General features: G+C 34.2%; 1 protein-coding gene across 5 annotated transcripts in view; it reads right to left on the bottom strand.

Moving 5' to 3' along the window:
- LOC135221001 (glutamate dehydrogenase, mitochondrial-like) overlaps window positions 1–22,919 on the bottom strand; it is a 452,434-nt gene that overhangs the window by 9,147 nt on the left and 420,368 nt on the right. For 4 of the 5 annotated variants that reach the window (XM_064258716.1, XM_064258712.1, XM_064258713.1 and 1 more), the window contains exons 9-10: window positions 22,377–22,581; window positions 7,641–7,732 (exon numbers count right to left, since the gene is read on the bottom strand). In XM_064258716.1, the coding sequence (XP_064114786.1) occupies window positions 7,641–7,732; window positions 22,377–22,581 (297 nt within the window). Of the gene's footprint in view, window positions 1–7,640; window positions 7,733–8,186; window positions 8,270–22,376; window positions 22,582–22,919 lie in introns of all 5 variants that reach the window. The other variant, XM_064258714.1, reaches the window with a different exon arrangement.

Genomic DNA, 22,919 nt, shown 5'->3' with positions numbered 1-22,919 from the left:
TTGTCCATGTGAGGGGATGAGAGAGGGCTCCAATTATGTAATTACTTGATAATAAGTATTTACAAAACTATTTTACAAAACATGTCATTTTTATATAAGTAACTTAGCAAGTAATTGCATGGCTGAATCTCACATTGACAAGAGGTGGGATACATGGATATATCTATCCCAAAACCTTAGTAATGGTAATGAATTTAAGAATAGAAAAGTTGTAGTTTCCTTACCTGGTAAGAGAACTACTGCAGGTAGATACTGCCTTGTTTGCTGCTCATATTAACCTGAAGTAGCATGGAGTCATAGCTGTGGAGCGCCTACTACTTCAGTGGGAGCTTTACAGAGGGACATTTCCGATGACTAACAAAGCATCAAAAGTTACCCTTGTCCTGGGTGCAGTACCACAATAAAAAACAACCAGATAAACAACACTCACCTGCACCATACGTTAAAAAAACCACCACTCATCCACTAAAAACTGGTGGGTACTCAAAGTACTTGCTACCCCCAGGATCCCCTACGACAACACCCTATGTCAAGGCAAAGAGAAAAAAGGGTGGAAGAGATGCTTCCTACGCTTCTCTCCTCAAAACCACCCAGCCACTGGCAACGGACACTGGGTACTGCATTTTTACACACATTTCATTTTCAAGCAAGTAATGGGTTGCAAAGAGCGACTTGCACTACTAATATGTCTACTGAAGAACAGAAAAGACAGAAGATGTTTAAAGGCTATCAAAGTAGCAACTGCTCTGATTTCATCAGAGGGAGGAAAGACTTCCCTTCCAAGTCTTTCTCTGACCTCCACCACTGCAGATCATTCTTGATTTTCTGGGTCAGTGTGAAAACAAACGTGTCCACATGCGTTCTTCTGTCCCAGCTGGCTCTTGGGGAGAATTGCGGGGCTTTCATATGAAGTTTTCCCAAAGAGACTCATCCATTTGTTGGCAGAGCAGGTTTGGAGACCCAGAAATTTGTCCACCATCTGGAGACAGGATTCTACTCTCTTGGGGGGGACAGAAAAGTGTGAAAACTGAGAGTTTATCGTCAAGGTTGACATTGGGAGCATGAAAATTGGTACGGCAAAAACTGGAGGTGGCACCACTGGACGTTCAGGTAGTGCTGGGCACTCGGGAGTTACTTGGCACTCAGGTGTCACTGAACGCTTAGCCACTGATGAGCGCTCTAAGGAGGAATGTCACCTGTGAAATGATGGGCACTTATGAGTGGAAGCAGAGCACTTGGGAGCCAGCACCTGGCAATCTACTGCAGGGAACTACGGCGTACAACGTTCTGGGCTGTCCCATAAGCTGCAGGCGGCTTGAAAGATGCACTCAGGTTCTCTGACCTTCTTGTATGGCACCAGAGGAGAGCAGACTACAACCGCTGCATGCTTTTTCAATGGCTGCAATTCATCAGCGAATCACCACTAGCACCCCTGTTCAGAACTTTATGTCTCAGAACTCTAAGAAAGGTGATGCACATCCGAACAGATGCCTTTTCAATGGCCGTCTGAGGGGGCGACTACCCGTAGGCAGACCCCACCATCTTCCTTTGGGCTTCCAGTATAACTCCTCCCAAGTTTAGGGGATTCTGACATTGACCTTCGGCTAGATGAATTGGGGGGAGGGGCAGCCTCCTCCTCTACCACCACTTCACTGGAACTTTTCTTACACACTTTCTCCATTAGGACTTAAACCAAAGCTCCTAATTGTGCCATAGTGCTCACTATCAGACTGAACTTTTATTGGAATCTTGAGTCGGGGCTGGAGATGGTATTGGGGTCAGAAGCATGGGAACCAGGTAGAGGAGCTCGTGCTAGTTGGAAAACTATGAATAGGGGACATTATTAATAATAGGCCCATAGACAACAGGAATGGTATCAATATTACAGGAAGACTTAAAAGAATCCTGGCTGGCTAAGGTCTTGCTATCTGTCCCAGAAGCCACCTTACTTTTTCTGTCCCTTTCTAATTTAACTAACCATGAGTTCAAAACCCTCCATTTCTTCTGGTCCCAGTCTTAACATTCATTACATGACAAAGTAGCAAAATACACTTGGCCCCTTCAGTCTGTGCAAAGTGTATGAGAGTCATAAGTTGCTTTGGTCAATCTAGTATAGCAGCCCTTATTGCAATATCAAATAGTAATCGAACTTAGAGTCTGACATGCTAATGAAAAAAAGTAAACTACCAAAAATCTTAATCCGTGAAAAATGTATCTCCAAAGAGAACCTGACTGTTCTAATTTGCTGAAGGTTACCAAAAGTAAAAATCAGTAAACAACCATCAACTGGAAAAGTGATCAAATTCAAAATAAGCCGACTGCTCATAACCATGTTAGTCATAAGCCGGCAGAAACTAATTGAAGCTTTTTGCAGAGTTGTTCCTCTCTTTCCCCAAAAGTGGGCGAGGTCATCTATACAAAAAAAAAAAAAAAAAAGTGCTCCCGCAAATTTCAAAATTTAAGCTGCTGTGAGTTGAAAGTATAGCTATGTATTTAATTAGTAAGTTACTTATATAAACACCTTTCAAATCAATGGCAAAGAAGTGAAAACAATTGCCAAGACTAAACCAATAAATTAAGTGGGCATGGGCTAATTAAAATTGCCCACCGTATAGAACAAAGCCTACTGCAAAACACATGATGATTAAATACATGAGGAGAACCAATTACTGTATCTAAACATTTCCTCTATAGGAAGTCAGAAATACAAGATCCCAAAAGCTAGGAATAAATAGCAGGTAACTCTCAATCCTTTCAATTATGAAAATAAAAAAACCCATGTAACATGACACCAGATGAAACTCTTAAGGGTATTCATACAAAACAAACATAGCCAAGTATCACCAAGACTGAGTTATAGGTATCGCTACATGCCAATATGCACCACATCCTCACTATCTCCCTTCCATATCTAACCCACAATATCCAAGCATCCCAGGCTACAATCAGGTTTTTAATCTAGCATCCAAATAGCTTGAAAGGAATGGTGAGATGTCTGAACAAATCTTTGCTGCAAGGGCATGCAGATATATACAACAAAACCCTAACATGCATGATCTGATCATATTTAACAAAATGGGGGAACAAAGGCCAGGTTAAAAATGCAGCTCCTACTGAATTGGGTACTTGCTTGCCCAAAATCAAATTACAGTGACATGGTACCATGTTAACTAAAATCCTACCATTCAGGATACAAAAATCTATCATTATGGAACAGCATGGTTTAAGTTAGGTTCCAACAAAGCTAAAATTGTCCAATAACCCACAATCATCCATCTTGACAGTCAAAACTGGATCTTTTTCTTTTTTTTTTTACAACAAAAACTCAACATAAAACTTACTGTGGTAGGTAAAAATCCTATATTTATTGAAATTAGAATTATTTGTAGTATATGGAATTCCGATAAGATAATTTTAATTACTACTACAACTGATCAAAAGTTATGTTGAGTAAAGGAAGGTACAAGAATGCTCACTATAATTAGCGTATTCCATTACAGCAAAACTATTATAGTGGAAGATTTATTATTTCAACAACAATTTTCTTATATTTTGGAATTATCATCATCTAATCAGTCTGTCAAAATATTTAATTATAAATCATGTCAGTCAAAATATTTATACTGCCAAGGTGGGAAAAAAAAAAATGTTTCTGTAAAAAAAAAACAAATGTTTCTGTAACACAATAACAAATTCTAATCAAAGGAGCACTTCAGATTGGCATTATAGGCATGACTTTTTATTACTTTAATATAAAAACTAACAACAACAAAAATAATGATGTAAGTGATTATGAATTTCAGTAACTAAGAGGGAAATACTACCTTCCACTGAGAATAATTAAAAAAAACTCAAGTGCACAATCCCACCGCTTCTACTTGACAACTTTACATTTCATGACTAATATCTCATTGTTAGTACTACTAATCAGTTATTGCACGGCACACATGGCATCTCATTAGCTGTAATGTTACAAGCTACAGTATCCGATTTAAAAAACTTGATATCAACAACTTTTCTCTCTTAAAAAGTTTAAGCATTCTTTTTTTTTTTTTTTTTTTTTTTATGGCAGTGTGTGCTGAACTTGAAAAATCTTAAAAGTTAATTTTCAAGCTTTATGATGAAAAGTTATGCAATGAGATCAAAATACTTTAAAACCAAATTTGTGAAAGCTCTACTCCAACTATCTAAAAAGTGAAATTTTATTTTAAATTAAGATTTCCTTTAGAGTCAACCATAAACCTTCAATCAAAAATAATGTTCAAAATCCCAAAATTCTACTAAAAATGTCCTCAGAATCAGTAATAGTCCAACTTTAAATATATATCCATTTTAAAACATTGATAATAAAATATACAATGTAATATATTAAGTCCTTTGCCTACCTAATTTCAATTTCTAAAATTTCTTGAAAATAGGCTTACTGTTAAGCATATTTTTAATAGTAATGTTTTTTGTTATTAAATAGGATATGACCATAAGTAAATGTATTTGGTAGATCCCAACAAAAGAATAATGTCTTCATATTAATCTCCCGAGATTATTGTGCAGATATGAATTTCTAGCATAGCTACAGTAGTTTCCTTTTTGTAATTATCATTATTATTGTTATTAGACAAGCTTCAACACTAGTTGGGATAGCATAATGCTACAATCCCTAGGGCCCTTTAATGGATACCTTTCATGGATAGCAATCCAGTATAAAAAGACGATGAGAATGCACAAAAAACCTGACATTATAACAAAACTGTCATCTCAACTTGTTTTTCCATAAATAATCCCTTTTTCATTATCATCAGTCCATTACATAAATATTTGCAACCTTATGCTTCGACAAGACCACCTTTAATTTTGTGGTATCTTAAGATTAACTGTATTTTTCACTTACTGTGAAAAATACAGTTCTTTTCTACTCCGCAATCTATAATCCTTCAATTTTTGCAGCTGTTTATTCATTAAATTCAATAACTACAAATTGCTTACAGAGAATTGAGCAGTCTTAAAAAATTAATGGAATAAAAAAAAAACTTAGTTAATTTTTTTTTAGGGAATTTAGGGGTTATTCCATTTATCATTCTGATACTAATCTAAATAAAAAAAAGAACTATACCATTAAATATTTACAGTAACTGCTCAGGAAAAATAACACTCCCAATTCATTGTCCTACATATTGCATAAATAAAAAATTATGATGTATGCCTCTCTGAAACAGCTCCATATATTCAACAAATTTAGACTGCACGTAACCCTTAAACGCCAAAGGGGTATCATAAAACTCGTCTCCCGTATGCCGAGGGGGTCTCTGAGTGAGCGCCGAAGCGGAAAAAATATTTTTTTCAAAAAATCACAGTGTGCTTAGTTTTCAAGATTAAGAGTTCAGTTTTGGCTCCTTTTTTTGTAATTGCCTGAAGTTTGGTATGCAACAATCGGAAATGAAAAAAAAAATAATTATCATATATAAATAATGCGATATATGATAGCACGAAAACAAAATTTCATATATAATTGTATTCAAATCGCGCTGTGAGCAAAACGGTTAAAGCTAATGAGTTAATTTTTTGTTGTTGTATTGTACACTAAATTGCAATCATTTTGGTATATAACACATTGTAAAACGATCAAAGCAACACAGAGACAATATTATCACAAAATGATGCATGAATTCGTAACGCGTGGACGTAAAAAAATGTTTTTTTCAACATTTCACCATAAATCTAAATATTGTTCTAGAGACTTCCAATTTGTTTCAAAATTAAGATAAATGATTGAATATTACTATACTGTAAGAGTTTTAGCTTACAATTGCAGTTTTCGACCATTTCGGAAGAGTTAACGTTGACTGAATATAGAATTTTTTTATATATATATTTTTTTATATGCAAATATTTTGAAAATGAGAAAAGCTACAACCTTTAATTATTATTTATTGTATTCTACATAAAATTGCGCACATTTTCATATATAAAACTCTATGAAACGTCTAATATGAAACGGAGCAAATATTCCGAGAATGCGACTTACGCATTTCGGAGATTTGCAGCAGAGAATCTGCGTGCAGAGGGAAGGAAAGTTTTTTTTTTTTTTTAAATTCACCATAAATCTAAATATTGTGCTAGAGACTTCAAATTTGTTTCAAAATGAAGATAAATGACTGAATATTACTAGACTGTAAGAGTTTTAGTTTACAATTGCGTTTTTCGACCATTTCAGTAGAGTCAAAGACCGAACGTGATTTTTTTTCTATTTATCGTTATTTATATGCAAATATTTCGAAAATGAGAAAAGCTACAACCTTCAATTATTTTTTTTTGTATTTTAGAAGAAATTGCGCACCTTTTCATATATAAAACTTTGTGTAACGGCTAATTTAAAATGGTGCAAACATTACGACAATCACACGTATGATTTTTACGGAAGAGTTCCCGCGCGGACGTAAGGAAAATGTTTTTTTTTTTATAAATTCACCATAAATCGAAATATTGTGCTAGAGACTTCCAATTTGTTGCAAAATGAAGGTAAATGATTGAATATTACTAGAATATGAGAGTTATAGCTTACAATTGCGTTTTTCGACATTTCGGTAGAGTCAAAAATGACTGAAGGTTGAAATTTTGGCACTTATCGTTATTTATATGAAAATATTTCAAAACTGATAAAAGCTACAACCATGGGTTGTTTTACGTTGTATTGTGCATGAAATTGCGCACATTTCCATATATAAAACTTTATGTAACGGCTAATTTAAAATGTTGCAAATATTATGTCAGTGACTAAATAATTTCCGAGATGTGTCACCGATACTCTTTAGTGCGATAAGAAAGAAATTCGTGCTTATGCGCCTGCATAACAATTGTAAATAAAACAACAACTTGATCCGTGAACTCCCAGCATCCCCCAAGGCGCATGATTCAAAAGTTTTCGGCTGGTAGGCCTATTAGAATTTATCTTGACGTAAAATACGTCCAATAGGCGTTTAAGGGTTAAATGACGATGTCTATTATTAAATCATAAAGTCTATTATTGAATTATAAAAGGATCAATTTTCCTATTTTTTTTTTATAAAATCTCTTTTTTACATAACTATACCACAAAATCAGAAGTCTCTCTCAGTTACAAAACAAAAGCAACAACAACTGACTCAATACGCAACTAAGAATTATTCTAATTTCAAGAAAAAGGCCTTTGCCCTTACATCTCTCAAAAAAAAAGCAATAGTAACCCAGTTCACAAGTTCAACCCTTGAAATACACCTACACACATCATTCTTTTACTTATAAACTATATTATTCAAGACATTAGGAACCCCACATTTGAGAAACACAAATTTCATAAGAGATAAAAATGCCCAGTGTCTACATGAGCTTGTGAAAAATCAAGCCAATGTGTAAAGCAACATTATGTCAATGTCAGCAATGCAATAAGATAATCTAGACACTATAAACTGAGCAAAACACAAATTTAAAAAAATAAAAAAAAGGAAAACACACTCAATACTCTAAAAAAAAAAATACTCAAGCTCACAAATTATAAAAATATATAATAGCCACCTTTTCCTCAACCTTAAAGGCATGTTAGTTATTCCCACATTTAATTTATGTTAGTATGTTACATTTTATATACACGATATACTGTTACGTACAGAAATGCGATCCTGGAAAGCGTCTGATGGCTCTATGGGAATCTTGCCACCAACACGACCAAACCGGCGCTCAAGAGACTCTTGAACAGATTCTGTAGGAGGGATATTCTAACTCGTCAATAGATACGCTCAAAACTTATAAGCTATACGTATTGATTTAGGGAAGATTAATGTATTCCATGTGATGAAGAAATCTGCATAACTCTGCTTCGCAAGAATATCTTTACTCCTTTTTTCCCGTATCCTATTCTTTCCTCCCCTAAATTCACACACCTTTCACACCAACAAAAGGACTAGCTTAATAAATTAGACTATTTTCTGAAAGGGGAAAATCCATTCCATTAATAACAATAAGTAAAGGGAAGATGCATATGCAAGCAGCCCTTATTGGGCCTTTGCTGGTGCAGAAAAAAAAGCTGAAAAAAGCAAAAACAAAATTATAAGGTAATAGAAGGGCTAGCAAATTCATATACAATACATAAGACAAAAGAATATTTAAGGTTCAAAATTTAAAACACTGATAAGGGTTTGATGTGCGTGACTCACAGCGATGCGACTGGCAAACTTTTCACTGGGAACCACCACTAAATCTTGCTGAAAGTGTTTGGACAAGGAATGGGACACAGAGTCTGGAAAAAGATATGTTAAGTTCATCACAGAAGTCACCAATACAGATTAAAGAGATCTACACACTAAGTAACTTTAACCCCTGCCTCTATGGATGTCTTCCTTAGAATACTTCCAAAAATTTTATAAGATATATCGCTTAAATAATGAACTAATCCTGATTACAAACCAGTTAAAGACTTAGTTTTGAAGCAACTTACAAATGGGCTTCAAATTTGAAGATGGTAGTATAGTGTGCCCTTACCAGTAGTGTACTATGCCCTTACCAATGTTATTGTTAATCAATATACTACAGTACTATTTTTACTGAAACTTTTGCTTTAGCCAATAACTTTGTATGGAATATCATTCCATACTACTCCAGGCATACAATACGTACTATAAAACTTTAAGATGATAGTTTTGCTGACATCTCTATTACAGTATTATAGTACTCTGTTTAAACTCATCCGACACCAAAAATTAACGTTCACCGACATGTGATAATGGCAACAATGCGAGTTGTACTGCCTGTAGACAGATAAGTGAAAATAGGTTGAGGAAAGACAAAAGATAGAATAACAAATTAATTCTTGAGAGAGAGAGAGAGAGAGAGAGAGAGAGAGAGAGAGAGAGAGAGAGAAGAGATGACGAGAGACCGAAGAGAGAGACGAAGAGAGAGCCGCACATGGCAATCCCGCTGTCTTATACGACTAGGCTTACACATTTTTGCAAACTGTTGACGAATTGGCGAAATTCAATAATTTATAAAAATGTTAACATTAAATATGTCCTACCATTTAATAAGTTAATATTAATCAAAAAGTTTGTACGATTATCAGTCAGGTTAAGTTTTCCTTATCACTTATTATCCATCCCTCATTAATATAACTATTCAAGGTGATATCAGCACACTGTAAAAAAAATCTCTCAATGCTCCTGCAATGATAATTTTTTAATTTCCCTTATTTGGATTAACAAATACTTTTCAATGATGCTAAACTTTTATCATATTTATAACAGAGAAAGGGGGAAAGCATTTGTGCACGCAGGACTATGCTGATTTTACCTCACACCAACCTTGCCCATTCCAATGTCTTTATAATAGACTGATAATCGAAGTCAGAGCCCGACGATGGTTTAAGGTTTTGGGGTTAGTAGCCAATAAACTGCTGAATGTGAGAAAATGTACACATTTCAAAACCTGTAAGAAATATGGTAGTACTTTTTTCGGCATCACTGGAAAAGCATTTTGAACGCTTAGTTTCACTGGGCCCACATAGGATAAGTACATTGATCATACAGTTTTTAATTTGTTCATTATTTTATACTATATCTATAAACCATTAGTTTCCAAACAATATGTAGTATAGCCCAGCTTTGTTAATAGTAGCCAGTTCTCGAATATTCACCCGCCAGAATTTAGAGCTACTGTAGCATTACTCCTCTCTCCCAGTGCACTTGAGGTCATAACTAGTTTTATTCTTGATGTGGTTTCTACTTAATTTCGTACAACAAGCAACTTAAGGAAAGTTAGTATTGAGATCATGAAAGAAAGACAATAACAAGTGTATGCAAATTTAGGGCTAGAAATGAATTTTCTGAGTTCTGACCAAGCTGGTTATTTTTAGTTTTATTCATGATTTAATGACTTATCAATTAAAAAATAATTTATGAAGAAATAGACATAACTAATACATGTATGTTACACACTGGTAGTATGAACACGGTAACTAAGAAATCATAACAAACCTCAGCAATAACTTGAGTCTGTAATACGTACTGTTACCTAATATAAAGGTTGTCTGTTATAAAATGCTTTTCACAATGCCGTAAAATAATTTGGCATATCTATGATAGTTTCATACATTATAAAGCATCCTTGTTTATTAAAATTAAGACATTCTATATCAAAATTCTATATAAGCTCAGTGCAGATTGCCTCATTGGGATAACAGTGATAATTCAGTTTCAGCTGAAACAATGAATTCAAAAGTCAGTTTATATAATTTCCCAGAGCCCTCCTCCTCCTTCTCTAGTTGTTCCTTGACATTTAACAGTGTTTGTTAATGGTACTTATTTTTTTATATCATTATGGCCCAGATATATGTATAGCAACCCAAAAGGATATTTATCATTAAGTTATTTTTGCACGTTTAGTTTAAAATCCCTTGTCTTTCATTTAAGTGCAATAAGTGCTCTAGAAAGAATTCAAAGTCTATTTGTTTATATTTCAATAAGACTGAATTAAGCCAATCAGCCAATCATGAGCAATGTTGCATGACAAATTTTTTATGAAGAAAATATCCTTATGACAGATCAGCCAACACCTACTACGTAGTATAGTCAAAGTTATCAGCAAATTGTAAATAATGTTTTATATCAACCAATTTTTCCACTAGCCTTATTGCTCTTCTTTAACTATTCTATACTAATTATCTAAGTTTCAAACTGGAATCACCAGGATATAATACAAATCTTAATTCATAAGATATTCTTATCAAATAGGAAGAAAGTATGAAACATAAAAGGAAGGGTTTAAATATCTTAATGTGCATTATTGAAAAAGAATGCATAAAAATCTTCAAAACAGATAATACATTACCTTAAACTGAAGTGGATCAACATCCACTTTCACCAACTAGGTTATAAATGGGTAAACCAAGAAATTTAATGTAACTTATATTCAGGGAAAAATCACCTTATATTAAAACCAGATAATGAAACAAGTGTTTTACTTATTTCTGCTGGTTTCTCCAAGAAATTCCTAAAATTATCATATGCCTTATATCCACCAGACTTCTATATCAAATGTAATAAATAACTTAAATATGATTAATAGCTGTATTCAATATCAACAACCCAAGATCTTTATCAGAGAAAAATTTTTTAAATCTATTACAGATAAACCCATCATTTACATTGTTTTACTCATACATCTTCGTTAACCCTAGACAATCCACTTCCGAATAAAAATTCAAAAAATGTCTGCAGGCTAGTTGGCAGCACAACACCCCAGACCTCTGGTTCAATGTAGGCAAGACCCGCACTACTTGTAGTCCAAGTATGTATGGTTGCAAGAAGTAACTTGGGATGGGAGGCAGGCAGGCTATCATAAATAAATGATAGCTTAACTATTCTTTGGCTTATTGGAAAAAGCTTTTCTATAAAAATAATATTTCTTTATTGCACAAACATCATTATTTCTATTACTGATTTAGGTGGAAGGCTCAAGTCATAAAAAAAACCTGACAAGGACAAAATATACAACTGAGACCTCATAGGTCAAAGGTCACCTATGACCCCAATACACCTTAAGGACAGGAATGTTATAGCTGTGGGTCAAATCTGCGTACATGTTGTAAAATGGGAGCTCTGTATTTGTAGATCATAATTACGATAAACATATAGCATCTGCTAAATCCTGAGTTTCCAATTTGAAAGCAGCTAAACATGTCAACCGACTCGAATTTGGCTGATAACTAGCCAGCTAAGCTGGGACCAAAGGGCAAATGTGACCCTTTAGGTGGAAAAAATCTTTGGAAAAGTGTAATTGACAAGGAGGGTTAACTTTTAAGTAAGATGATGACTACTGCATTTAGTGTGATAATCCTTGGACTCTAGTTTACTTAGGGCTGCAAGAATCAAGGACACCTACAAATTTGAGATGCAGAAAAAATAAAGGCCAAGCTTTTGAACGAATAAAAAAGGTGCAGTTTAAGTTTAATAAACCAAGGCATCATGAAGTCACTCAACAAAACCAACCTGCTCAACATGTGAACCAGAATAATGAAATGACCAATAAATGCTTTCCGCTTATATACATACGGTTCTCCAACTTTGACCCTGTACACAGTCCTTGAAGGTAATCAGTACTTGGCTAAACTAAAGCCCACAAACAAGCTCTATGACACTTCATTCCTATCATATAATTTATACTCCCTCATACAGCTTGATCCTCCCTTTTAATTTGATTCATGCAAATGCAAATGATGAGGTTGTATATCAAACAAAATATTTTTAACTAGTTATTTCTAGAATACAAACCCATCGTTTACAATTACAGCTCACCTCCCAATCCCACTTTTCTCACTGCTATAACACTGACTACAAGAGAATCAAGGTTCTTACCTAACTGGAACCCAATGACTGAGCATGACCTTGTACAGTGCTGCTAACTTAGTAGACTAAAGGATCTTTCTAAATGTAAATTGGAAATAAAGTGGGAAGGATCAACAAATGTAAGGAAATGTAAATCATGGGTCTGTAGTGAAAATGTGCACACTATATTCATTTCAGTTTTTCAAAACTTGTGCATGAACATGCAAATCTGACCCTACTCATGATCATTTGCATGCAAACAAAATGCATCACATCTGTATGCAGATTCACAGCAAAACAAACTATGCTGTATACTTCATTATGTTGATATTCAAAGCATACATCAAGATGAGCAAAAGGCACTGTCATTTAGAATATTCTGCCAATATAAAGATCAGTTCAGAGCTTTGGGTAAAATGCTTTCATATTTCTTACTGTATTAGACCACTTACACACAATAGAATTAGCATCTTCCTATTCAGCAAGAGGAAATAATTCTCCAGTGAAGTTCTTACATCAAAGAAAACACTGGAAGATTTGCAACAATTTAAGACACTATGTACACAATATCCTTCACAAACAGAATTTTTATTGTATTATGTCCTCAAAACATGTTAGCACATATAAAACATACTGTGGTCTTGAAAAGTCTTTCAATATCACTGATTGCAAGATTTACATAATTGCTGTCAAGTATGTGAGAGGACAGGCTTGTGACATTTGGAAAAGTATCAGAATGCCTTAAGACTAAGATAATATTTCTATAATTTAAGCAAACTAAGTTTAAAAATCAACATGTATATGAAAAAATTAATACAAGATTGATACACACACATGGTAAAAATGGATTTCAACACTGCTTGCAACTCCCACAGCAAAGTCCAAATAGACCCATAAGCAATGCTTTATTGCCTAATGGATTCAAGGATACAGACTAACTGGAAAAAAAACTTAATACTGCTTCCTCATGAGAAAATTGTTCATAAGGCTCCACAAAAATTAAGGTCAAACTCTACGAATGAAAAAATTATACATAAAGAACTGAAGGGACAAAAAGACACAAATCTATGAGAGTCGGAATAAACCACCACCAAAAATTTTTGTTAATATTTTCCCTTTTCCAAGGTTATATAAGTACTTTTAAGTAGTTCTCTCAGATCTTGCCTCCTGTGCACTTTCTGCCTAACCAACCACCTATTCATTTTCAGCATAATTTTCTATGTCATCCTACTAGTCTATCCTGCTACTTTCATAAATATAAATTAATTTTCTACATGACCAAACCATCTGTATTTCTAGCCTCTGGACACCTGATTTGTAATAAAACCTCAATACCCCCAGCCATGAACCATGATAAAATCAGCTAATATCAACCTTTTTTATATCCTCTTTCTAACACCCCCAAACTTTCAGATGTCTTACATTTTTATATCATCATCCTCTACTAACAATCATCTGGTGTCTTTATCAACTTCTGTATATTCATCAAAGTCAAACTATTTCTTATTAGTGATGGTCCCAGAAGCTTCACTTTTCATCATTAGTAAAATTGATCAATACTTCAAAACTTGATTACCATAAACATTCACTGCAGTTTCCACATTGCCTTGACATTCCAAGAATTTTATACTAAAAATTGAATTCCTATAAGAACACACACACACAAACTACTAATTTTATAAAGACCGCCCCTCCCAACAAAAGTGTCAAAATTTTGTTGTGAAAAGTCAGCAGAATGGCTATCATACATATTGCCAAATTCAGCTACAGACTTAACCAATATTTGTATATTCAATACACACTATCATACACCTAACTGCAATTCACTGACATCAAGATGTAGTTTTTATACAGTATTAATTTAAGCAGAAAACAAGAATAACTGGACCGGCAATTTTGAAGAAACCAGTATAAAATTTAAAAATTGTGTACGCAAGGGACTATTGGCATCTGTGCTTGGTCACGAGTCATGTGGACCCACCCACATACCCCTCTTTAACTCGTGATCCTGTTAGTTATTTTCTCACTGCCTGTAAGAGAGGACGTGCTTTGCTTTCGTCCTTTTAAAGCCGGTTTAGTTTACCCTTTGTTGTTTTGAATCTGTTGGCAGTGAACCATTAAAATTGGCAGTTATAAGCATTTTACAGTAGTTTAAGGGGTACAGGGTATAAATATATACCCGAACTTTATAGCAAAACCCACATTCACAGCTATATATACAATGAAATATCAGTGTTTCTTTCATAGCGGGGTTGGCTTGGCCACTAATGTTATTTCAGTGAGCTACTGTATATTATTCGAAGGAAGGGAGATACTGCACAGACCTTCACACCTGCTGGCAGTGTGCTATTCAAGAGAATGAAATCCAGACAAATACCCTTCAAGTACTAACCAACATCAACCTTATTGCTCAATTCATTTATGAAAGTCTGGTCTGACAATCTGGCACTAATTGCTAACTTGTTCAAAACCACCCTTACGATTTGCACAGGTGCTAAACAATTTAAGTCAATCCCTTTCTATCAAGATTATTATTAATAGGGGTTAGTTTTTCCAGACCTCTGAGTCTCAAGTAGACTCTTCTCGGGCTGGTTCTCAGGGATCAATCCTGAGAAAAAAAAAAAAAAAAATTAGGACTTTATTGAGAAACCCGTCTTATTTAAAAAATTTATGATTTTATTAATTGAAAAATCCTGCTTTCCGCAAGAATATTTTTCATTTCCGAACTCCGCAGATAAATAGATCTTTCCTGGTCCAATTTGGGCACTCAACAAGCAAATGCTGTACTGTCATGGGTGTTTGACATCTGTTACATTTCACTGGGTCAGCATGTGGTGTTGACATCAAGTGACCATGTGAGAATCTTGTGTGTCCTATACGTAGCCTTGCTAGGATCACCTCTTTTGCTCTTTCCTCCTGTGAGGATGTTCTCCATGCATAGACTTCAGTTTTTTATATTTTAGTTTATTTGTCGTTGGCACCGAGGCCCATTCTTCTTTCCAATCCTGGTAAATTAATGTTTTAACTGATTTTACCCAGTCTGACACTGGGGCATATGAAATTGTTGGAGGGATAGTGCAGGCTAATTTGGCAGCAGAGTCTGCATATTCATTTCCTTTTATTCCCACGTGTGCTGGGATCCAACATATTTCCACTGATATTCCTGATTGGAGGAGTTGATGAATTTTTATTTGAATTTCCTGTACTATTTGGTTTCCTGGTTTATACTGTCTTATTGCATCTATAGCACTACGTGAGTCACTGAAAATAACAGAGACACTTGCTTTTGCCTCAGATATCATATCTAGAGCCATCTGTATGGCTGTGACTTCAGCAGTAAATACTGATGATATTGAAGGTAGGCTTTTTTTACTTAACATATTTTTCGAATATGCAGATGCTCCTACTCCAACATTATTTTTGGAGCCGTCTGTATATATCATAAATTTGTTGCCTTTTCTTCTAATGTGCTCCAAAGCATGTTGGCGGTACATTTCCGTACTTGTCATTTGTTTTTTGAGTAGGTAAGACAGGGAGGTACATATCTTTACTCTATTTAAAATCCATGGTGGTGGCAATTCCATTGGTGGGTGAAAAATTGGATTCATATTATGTATGTTCATTATGTATCTAGCTCTTTTTGGGAAAGAGCTAGTACTATTAACTGCTGTTACTTGATTACAGTTTTGGAAGCAGTAAGTTGCAGGAGACGATCCCGCTTGCAATGAAAGACCTCTTTGTATTGTTATTAAATTACGGTGATGTTTTAAGGACAAAACACCTGCCTCCACCAAAAGTGAGTTTGTTGGGGACGATCGGAAAGCTCCTGTGCACAATCGCACGCCTTCATGGTGCACTGCATCGAGAGATTTTAATGCAGATTCTGAGGCGGATGAATATATTGGACAGCAGTAATCTATTATGGATAAGACTGTTGCCTTATATATCATTAATAAAATGTCTCGCTTTGCTCCCCAATTAGTGTGTGATAACTTTTTTAATATGGCAAGGGCTTTGGTGCCCTTGGCTTTAATGTATTTGATGTGTTCTTTCCAATTTAAATGTTGATCAAATATTACTCCTAGATACTTGATTTTTGTACAAAATTGTATTTCAGTGCTATAAAGATGCAGTTTGATTGTTTGGTTCTCATCCACCTTTTGTCTTTGTAGAAGAACGATTGCTTTTGTTTTATCAGTTGAAAATTTAAATCCAACTGAATGAACTAATATTTGAAATGGCAGTACTGAGAACTCTCTGAGCATGTCTCAAATTACTACTCGTATAGTAAATGACAAAGTCATCAACATATAAACTGTTTTTACACCACTTGGTAAATTTATAGTAATGTCATTGATTGCTAAAGCAAACAATGTACAGCTCAAGACACTACCTTGAGGGATTCCTTCTTCCAGTTTATAGGTTACTGAGTAGGAATTTTCTACTCTTACTTGAAAAGTTCTGTTTGTTAAGAAGTTCTTAATAAATATTGGTAAGTGGCCTCTTAGTCCCTTGGAGTGGAGTTTTTGCATGATGTTATGTTTCCATGTTGTATCGTATGCTTTTTCTATATAAAAAAATATAGCTACTGTTAATTTCTTTTGTTCAAAGCCTTTTTGATATGATCTTCTAAATGTGTTAAGGGATCTAGGGTTGATCTGCCAGCTATTGAACCAGATTGTGTTGGTGTTAAAATGGATTCTTTGGTTATTACATACGTTAACCGTGCATTAACCATTTTTTCTAAGATTTTGCATAGGCAACTTGTTAGAGATATCGGTCTATAATTGGATGGATTACTTGCATCCTTTCCTGGTTTGTTTATTGGAATAATTATGGCATGTTTCCATTTATCAGGAAAGACACGTTTTAGCCAGATACTATTGTAAAATTTTAATAAATATGATTTAGCTATAGGAGCTAATTTTTCTATCATTTCAAATGATATTTTATCATATCCTGGTGCAGAGGGATGACAAGAGTTGATGGCATTATCTAGTTCATCCATGTTAAAAATATAGTTATATTCCAGGTCTTCAAGAGTTTCAAAATTGAGTATTATATTTTCTTTTTGTTTTCTGATACTTTGAAAATGTGTATCTAGGCTGGAGTAAGCACTGATGTTTTCAAAAATGTTTCCCAATTATGTTTGATATTTCATAAGTATCATCGGCTATATTTTTCCATTTAAATGTATTGCACTTCTTGGAGGTCTTATATGTTTTCCATTGATTTTCCTTAATCTTTTTGCCAGATATCCCTTGTGGATGTGTTTGAAGATATGTTTGAGACATTCCTTCCATGATGCGATTTTTTCAGCTATTACCGTTTTTCTAAATTTGGCTGTATATTTTGTTTATATAGTGGTTTTAATGTGGTTAATTGTTATGTTTGTAACTATTTTGTTTAATATGTTTATACTATAGGGCATTTTGTCGAGTGATTTAGGCGAGTTTTGAGTCTGTTTAGATTGCGACTCAATATATGTTTTATTTTACTTAATGTTGTTAATGTTGGATTCCACCATGGGACAGGGGATTTTGTGGAATGTGTTTTGGTTTTTGGAATACTTTTCATCTGCAGCATTTATTATGAAGTTTGAGAAGGATTCACATGTAGTATTGTGATCTTCATTATGTGGGAATGGTGGTATGTTTCGTGTGTATAGGAAATATTTATCCCAGTAGCTTTTTGGATATTATATCTTGTAGGTGGCAATATTTTTGAAATACTTAAGTAGTTCAGAATGATTGGGAAATGGTCACTTGTGTATGAATCGTCTGGACGTTCCATTCAAATTCTCCGCTACATCATTTGAACATAATGAAATGTCAATTGAAGAAAAGGTTAGGTGTGTATTTGAAAAATATGTTGGAACTTCACTTTCATTGAGACAATACAGGTTGTGTTTCATTATAGTATTCTCTATGTTTGATTCCGGATGTGTCAGTGGGGTTTATTAATATCCATAATGGATTATGTGCATTAAAATCTCCTACTATAAGTAGTGGTTCCTGTATACTTTTGCTAATAAGTTCAGAAAAATCACTGAAATTTGCATTGAATTTGGTTGGTTATATAAATTACAAATAGTAATTTTACTTTTATCAGGCATATACAGTTTAATTGATGTTATTTGATATGGCATAGATGGTATGTCAACAGGTTCATATTGTAATTGCTATTATGAACGTTATATGGCTGTGCCTAATTTTCCACCGTCAGTTGGTGAATAACAGGCAATTTCATAGTGTTGGATATTTGTAGGGTTACTTCCTATATGTTGTAGACATATGCACATTGGGTTGTGGTCTCGTATGATTCTTTGTAATTCACCCAGACGTAGTCGGGTTAAGAGACATTATATTTCCATTGAATGATTTTATATTCCATTATTGGGAGGAATTGGTGTTAAATTCTGTAAATTGATTGCTGATTTTACTTTGTCTCGTAGTTTATATGCATTTGAATTTATTTGTGGTTTTTTAATCATTGTATTTGTATGTTGGTTATTAGATTCTGCAGTTTGTTTTTCATAGTTGAATATTAATAAGTCTATTTTTGATTTTATAATTTCCTTTTTTGTATTTAAGGATTCAGAAACATAATTCGTTCTCATGTTGGTGTGTTAAAGGGCACCTCCTTAATTTGGTAAAATTGTCAATGCAATTTCGTACTGTGTCCTCTGTCTGGTAGTTAGTTGGTTATATGTACTTACAAAGCATTCATTACAACCACAAGATGAAGCATGTTTGGTAATGTTAATTATTGGTTCAGAAGTTTTTGGTCTAGCTTTAGAAATTTCTGGTTTTGTAATTCTATTGTTCCTTTTCTGTAGTGATAAGGACTGTTGGTTTGAGGGGTTATTTGTTTTGTTGTTGTTAATGGGATATTTCGGTCTTGTGGATGGTTGGGGGGTGATAGTTATATTTTGGTTTGGTTTAATGGTATGATTTTCAATTAGTATTATTTGAGGCGGAAATTGTAAAGAGTGAGCTTTACATGTCCAGATGTTGGCTGTTTTGATTGAGATTGAGGGAATTGTGTATTTCCACTTGTGATGAGGTTAGTTTAATATCTTTTTTTAAAATGTTCTCCTGGTGTATTTTGGAGTCTCTCTGGATTGATTGTAATTTTCAATATTTAACTTTTTTTCCCTTAGGTGGGGTTCTTTCTAGAATTCTTTTCTTTTTGCCAGTTCGATTATCATCATTATTTAATTCTTCTTCTATTGGAAGTTCTTTTCCATGGATAACTGAATCATCTATGTTAGTTGGTGGTATTGGTTGTTGTAATATCACTTTTATTTTGGGTTTCAGTATTATTGGTATGAAATCCAGTTTCCATGTTTATTACTATCTTGTTTGTCATTGTGCTGTTTGATGTCTTGATTTTTCAGTCACATTTGAAAAGGTGGGGGTTTTGGATGGATTGTTAACGCCTCTTACTTTTAGCTCAAGTCTGGCTTCCATGACTGACATTCCTGTCCTATTTATTAACAACTGAAGTTCTGTGTATTATATTGGTAAAATGGACACTCTTAGATTTTGCGTGATGGCTAGTCCACAATTAATACATTTTGATTGATTACAGTTCCAATTAGTGTGGTATGGTCATCTGATGCACAGACTGCACATATAGCTTTATTACGGCATCTTTTGTATGTGTGCCATACCTTGAGCACTGGTGGTACATTGTAATGGTTTAGGAAACAGGACGAACTTCTCTATTTTGTCCAAGAATTTTATTTTAAATGGCAAGTCTTGGCCTGTAAATTTTATTTTGGCAATGTTGATATTTTTACTTTTATCTTTCCTGACTTGAAATAGGAGTATATTTCTAAATCGTGGGATATTGTTATATCTCAATTTTAGGGAGTTAGTCTAGCAATAGTTGTTTTTGAAGGAAGCTCCTGCTCGCTATTGGGTAGGATGACTGTACCCTGTACATAATTCAATGTTTCGTGGCTTGTAATTATTACCTTTATATTATTTATTTTCTGTTTATACTTAAAAAGGCAGTGGACTGCTTTCTTTTTATTGGTTACTTGGATAAGCCATTCATTGTCCTTGATGTGTCTGCATTCCATGTCTTGTGTTGGATATATGTTAAGTAATTTGTTTTCTAGCATCGCTGCTGAGATTTTTGTTGTCAGCTTTGAGGGACTAGAAATTCTTGACCAATTGTGCCTTGGTCCAAAGAGTCATCAAAATGTACCAATGATGGGATTAAGTCGGTAATTTTGTTTCTCTCTTTGGTCCTTGTTTATGTATTGTTGCTTGTCCTATTATTAGATTTTTATATTTTTCTGTATTGTCTGGGAGGATTATTTGTCTCTAATTCAGATATTGTTCATCATATATGGTTCCATTGTTACGATGTTGGGAGTTTTACCTTAAAATTTATTTTTTGTTTGTTTCTTTTTTATTTATGCACTCTATTTGGTTTTCTGGCTCTGCTGCTTTACTTGGAACAGGGTGTTTTCCTTTGTATCTATTTTATAGTACTTTCACTGCTTGTGGCAGTACCTAGGAAATTCGGGAGTGACGTGCCAATGGTCATCAACTGTGCCGTAGTTTTTTCCATCATGGGGCCCAGGGGTACTCAAACTTCATTTATTTCACGAAGTTCATAAATTTTGAGTTTTTACCAAAAAAAAAAAAAAAAAAAAAAAAAAAAAAAAATTCTTGAAAAGATATCATTGGCCCTTCGCGAAGTTAAATCTTCTGCCAAAGGCACAAGTGAGAGAGGACTCCCAAATGTCCGCATCCCTACCCTACCCCAAAAGGGGATGGCATAACATGATTAGTATGGCCCAAGTGTAAGCAGAACCCGCTTGCTAGGACTAAGAGTATTATGTTAATACAATTATCCCCATCCTAATCACATTATGGGCAAACTGGATAGAATGCCGAGAGTTCTATTCCTAGAACCAGGCCCCCCTGGAATCCGTGGTCCAGCTCCACAGAATAGTTCCGCCTGAAAAACAGGTCCGAACATTGTCGGGTAGATGATGGATTTACCACAGTTCTCACTATTTAGCTTCGGATTTAACTCCACGTTAAGCCATGATATGTTTTCTCATTTATTTGCTTTCAAAAATTTTGGCAAAAAATGGAAAAGTCCACATAAGTTTACTCGAAAATATATAATGTCATATGGGACTCTTGGGTTCGAACCTGGGAAGAGATTCCTGAGGTTCGAGAGCCCCCTCACCACGTCAAGGTGGTCCCAAAATGAGGGGGCTTTCTATCAAGAAAAATGGTTAGAGAGTTTCCTTTCTGAAATACAAAATAACTAATTTTTACATTGTCGTAATTTCTCATTTTAGAAACTGATTGAAAGACTACCTGGAAATGGAATCTATCCTATTTCCACTGTTACTCCTTACCTTATAATCATTACCATAAAAAATTCTACAGTATTTGCTAAAATTATTAATATAATTAACCTATCTACTTTGTAGCTACTAGTAACAACCCAAAAAATGTGAATAGTATATGAACCTGTACCTAGATTCACATAAAATTGAACTAATGTTGCCTATACTACTAATAAAAACTAATATATTTTTCAAAATTTATGTATTCAGACAATCAAGTTTATTATGGCTACTCACATGTATGTACTACAACAAAGAATCTAATCTGTAGCTGGCACACACAAATCTTTAAGCTGACTATGTGCATGCCATTTTATTATCACTTGATAAGGCTTGTTAATTTAATACCTTACTCTACAGGATTGAAGTTGTCCGTGAATAGTTTATATCAACTGCAAATTTCTTACATCTAAAATTCTGTTTAAAATCTGAAATTTCAAGTTGACGAAACATCAATTTTGATTAAGTTAATAAATGCAATGCCATTCAAATGATACTTTTTGAATGTGAGTTACTGTATACATATCAATACTGAAAATGATCCACTTAAAGAAAAAAAAATATATCCTATCAGCAATAAAATAAAATTCACAAACTTTTTAATCAAACAATGCTATGAAACTATAAACAGCTACATTAACACATACCTAACAGATGATAGTTGGATTCTCTTTCGTATTTGAATGTGAGACGGCCGTAAGAGACATGGTTGAGATTCTTTAGCCATTCAAAGTACGATACCGTGACACCACCAGCATTAATGTACAAATCTGGGATAACCAGTACATTCTTGTCTTGGAGAATCTTATCAGCAGCAGGAGTTGTAGGGCCATTAGCTGCTTCAGCAATAATCTAGAGTAATAAACTTTTCATGAATATTTACCCAATAAAAACAGTTTCTTACCAAGAACTTGCAAAAGTTAAAACTCTTGTTGTCTACTTTATTAATTAGGTCTACTTTATTAATTTGTAATATCTAAAGTGAGAGTTTATGAAAATGTAAATTAACAAGTGAAGAATCACTGCACATTATAGGAAAGGGTTATGAAATAAAATGATACCTGACGTCACACATTCAGCCTATGAGACCTGTCTTTTGATAACTTAAAAAATATCACTGTTCAAATAAGTTTTCCGATTGAAAATTACTAACAACTCTTCAAGTTTACCAAAAATGAAGAATAAAGCAA

Source organism: Macrobrachium nipponense, chromosome 2 (assembly GCF_015104395.2).
Source record: "Macrobrachium nipponense isolate FS-2020 chromosome 2, ASM1510439v2, whole genome shotgun sequence".
Taxonomy (NCBI): domain Eukaryota; kingdom Metazoa; phylum Arthropoda; class Malacostraca; order Decapoda; family Palaemonidae; genus Macrobrachium; species Macrobrachium nipponense.
This window is presented reverse-complemented; position numbering and strand designations above follow the sequence as displayed.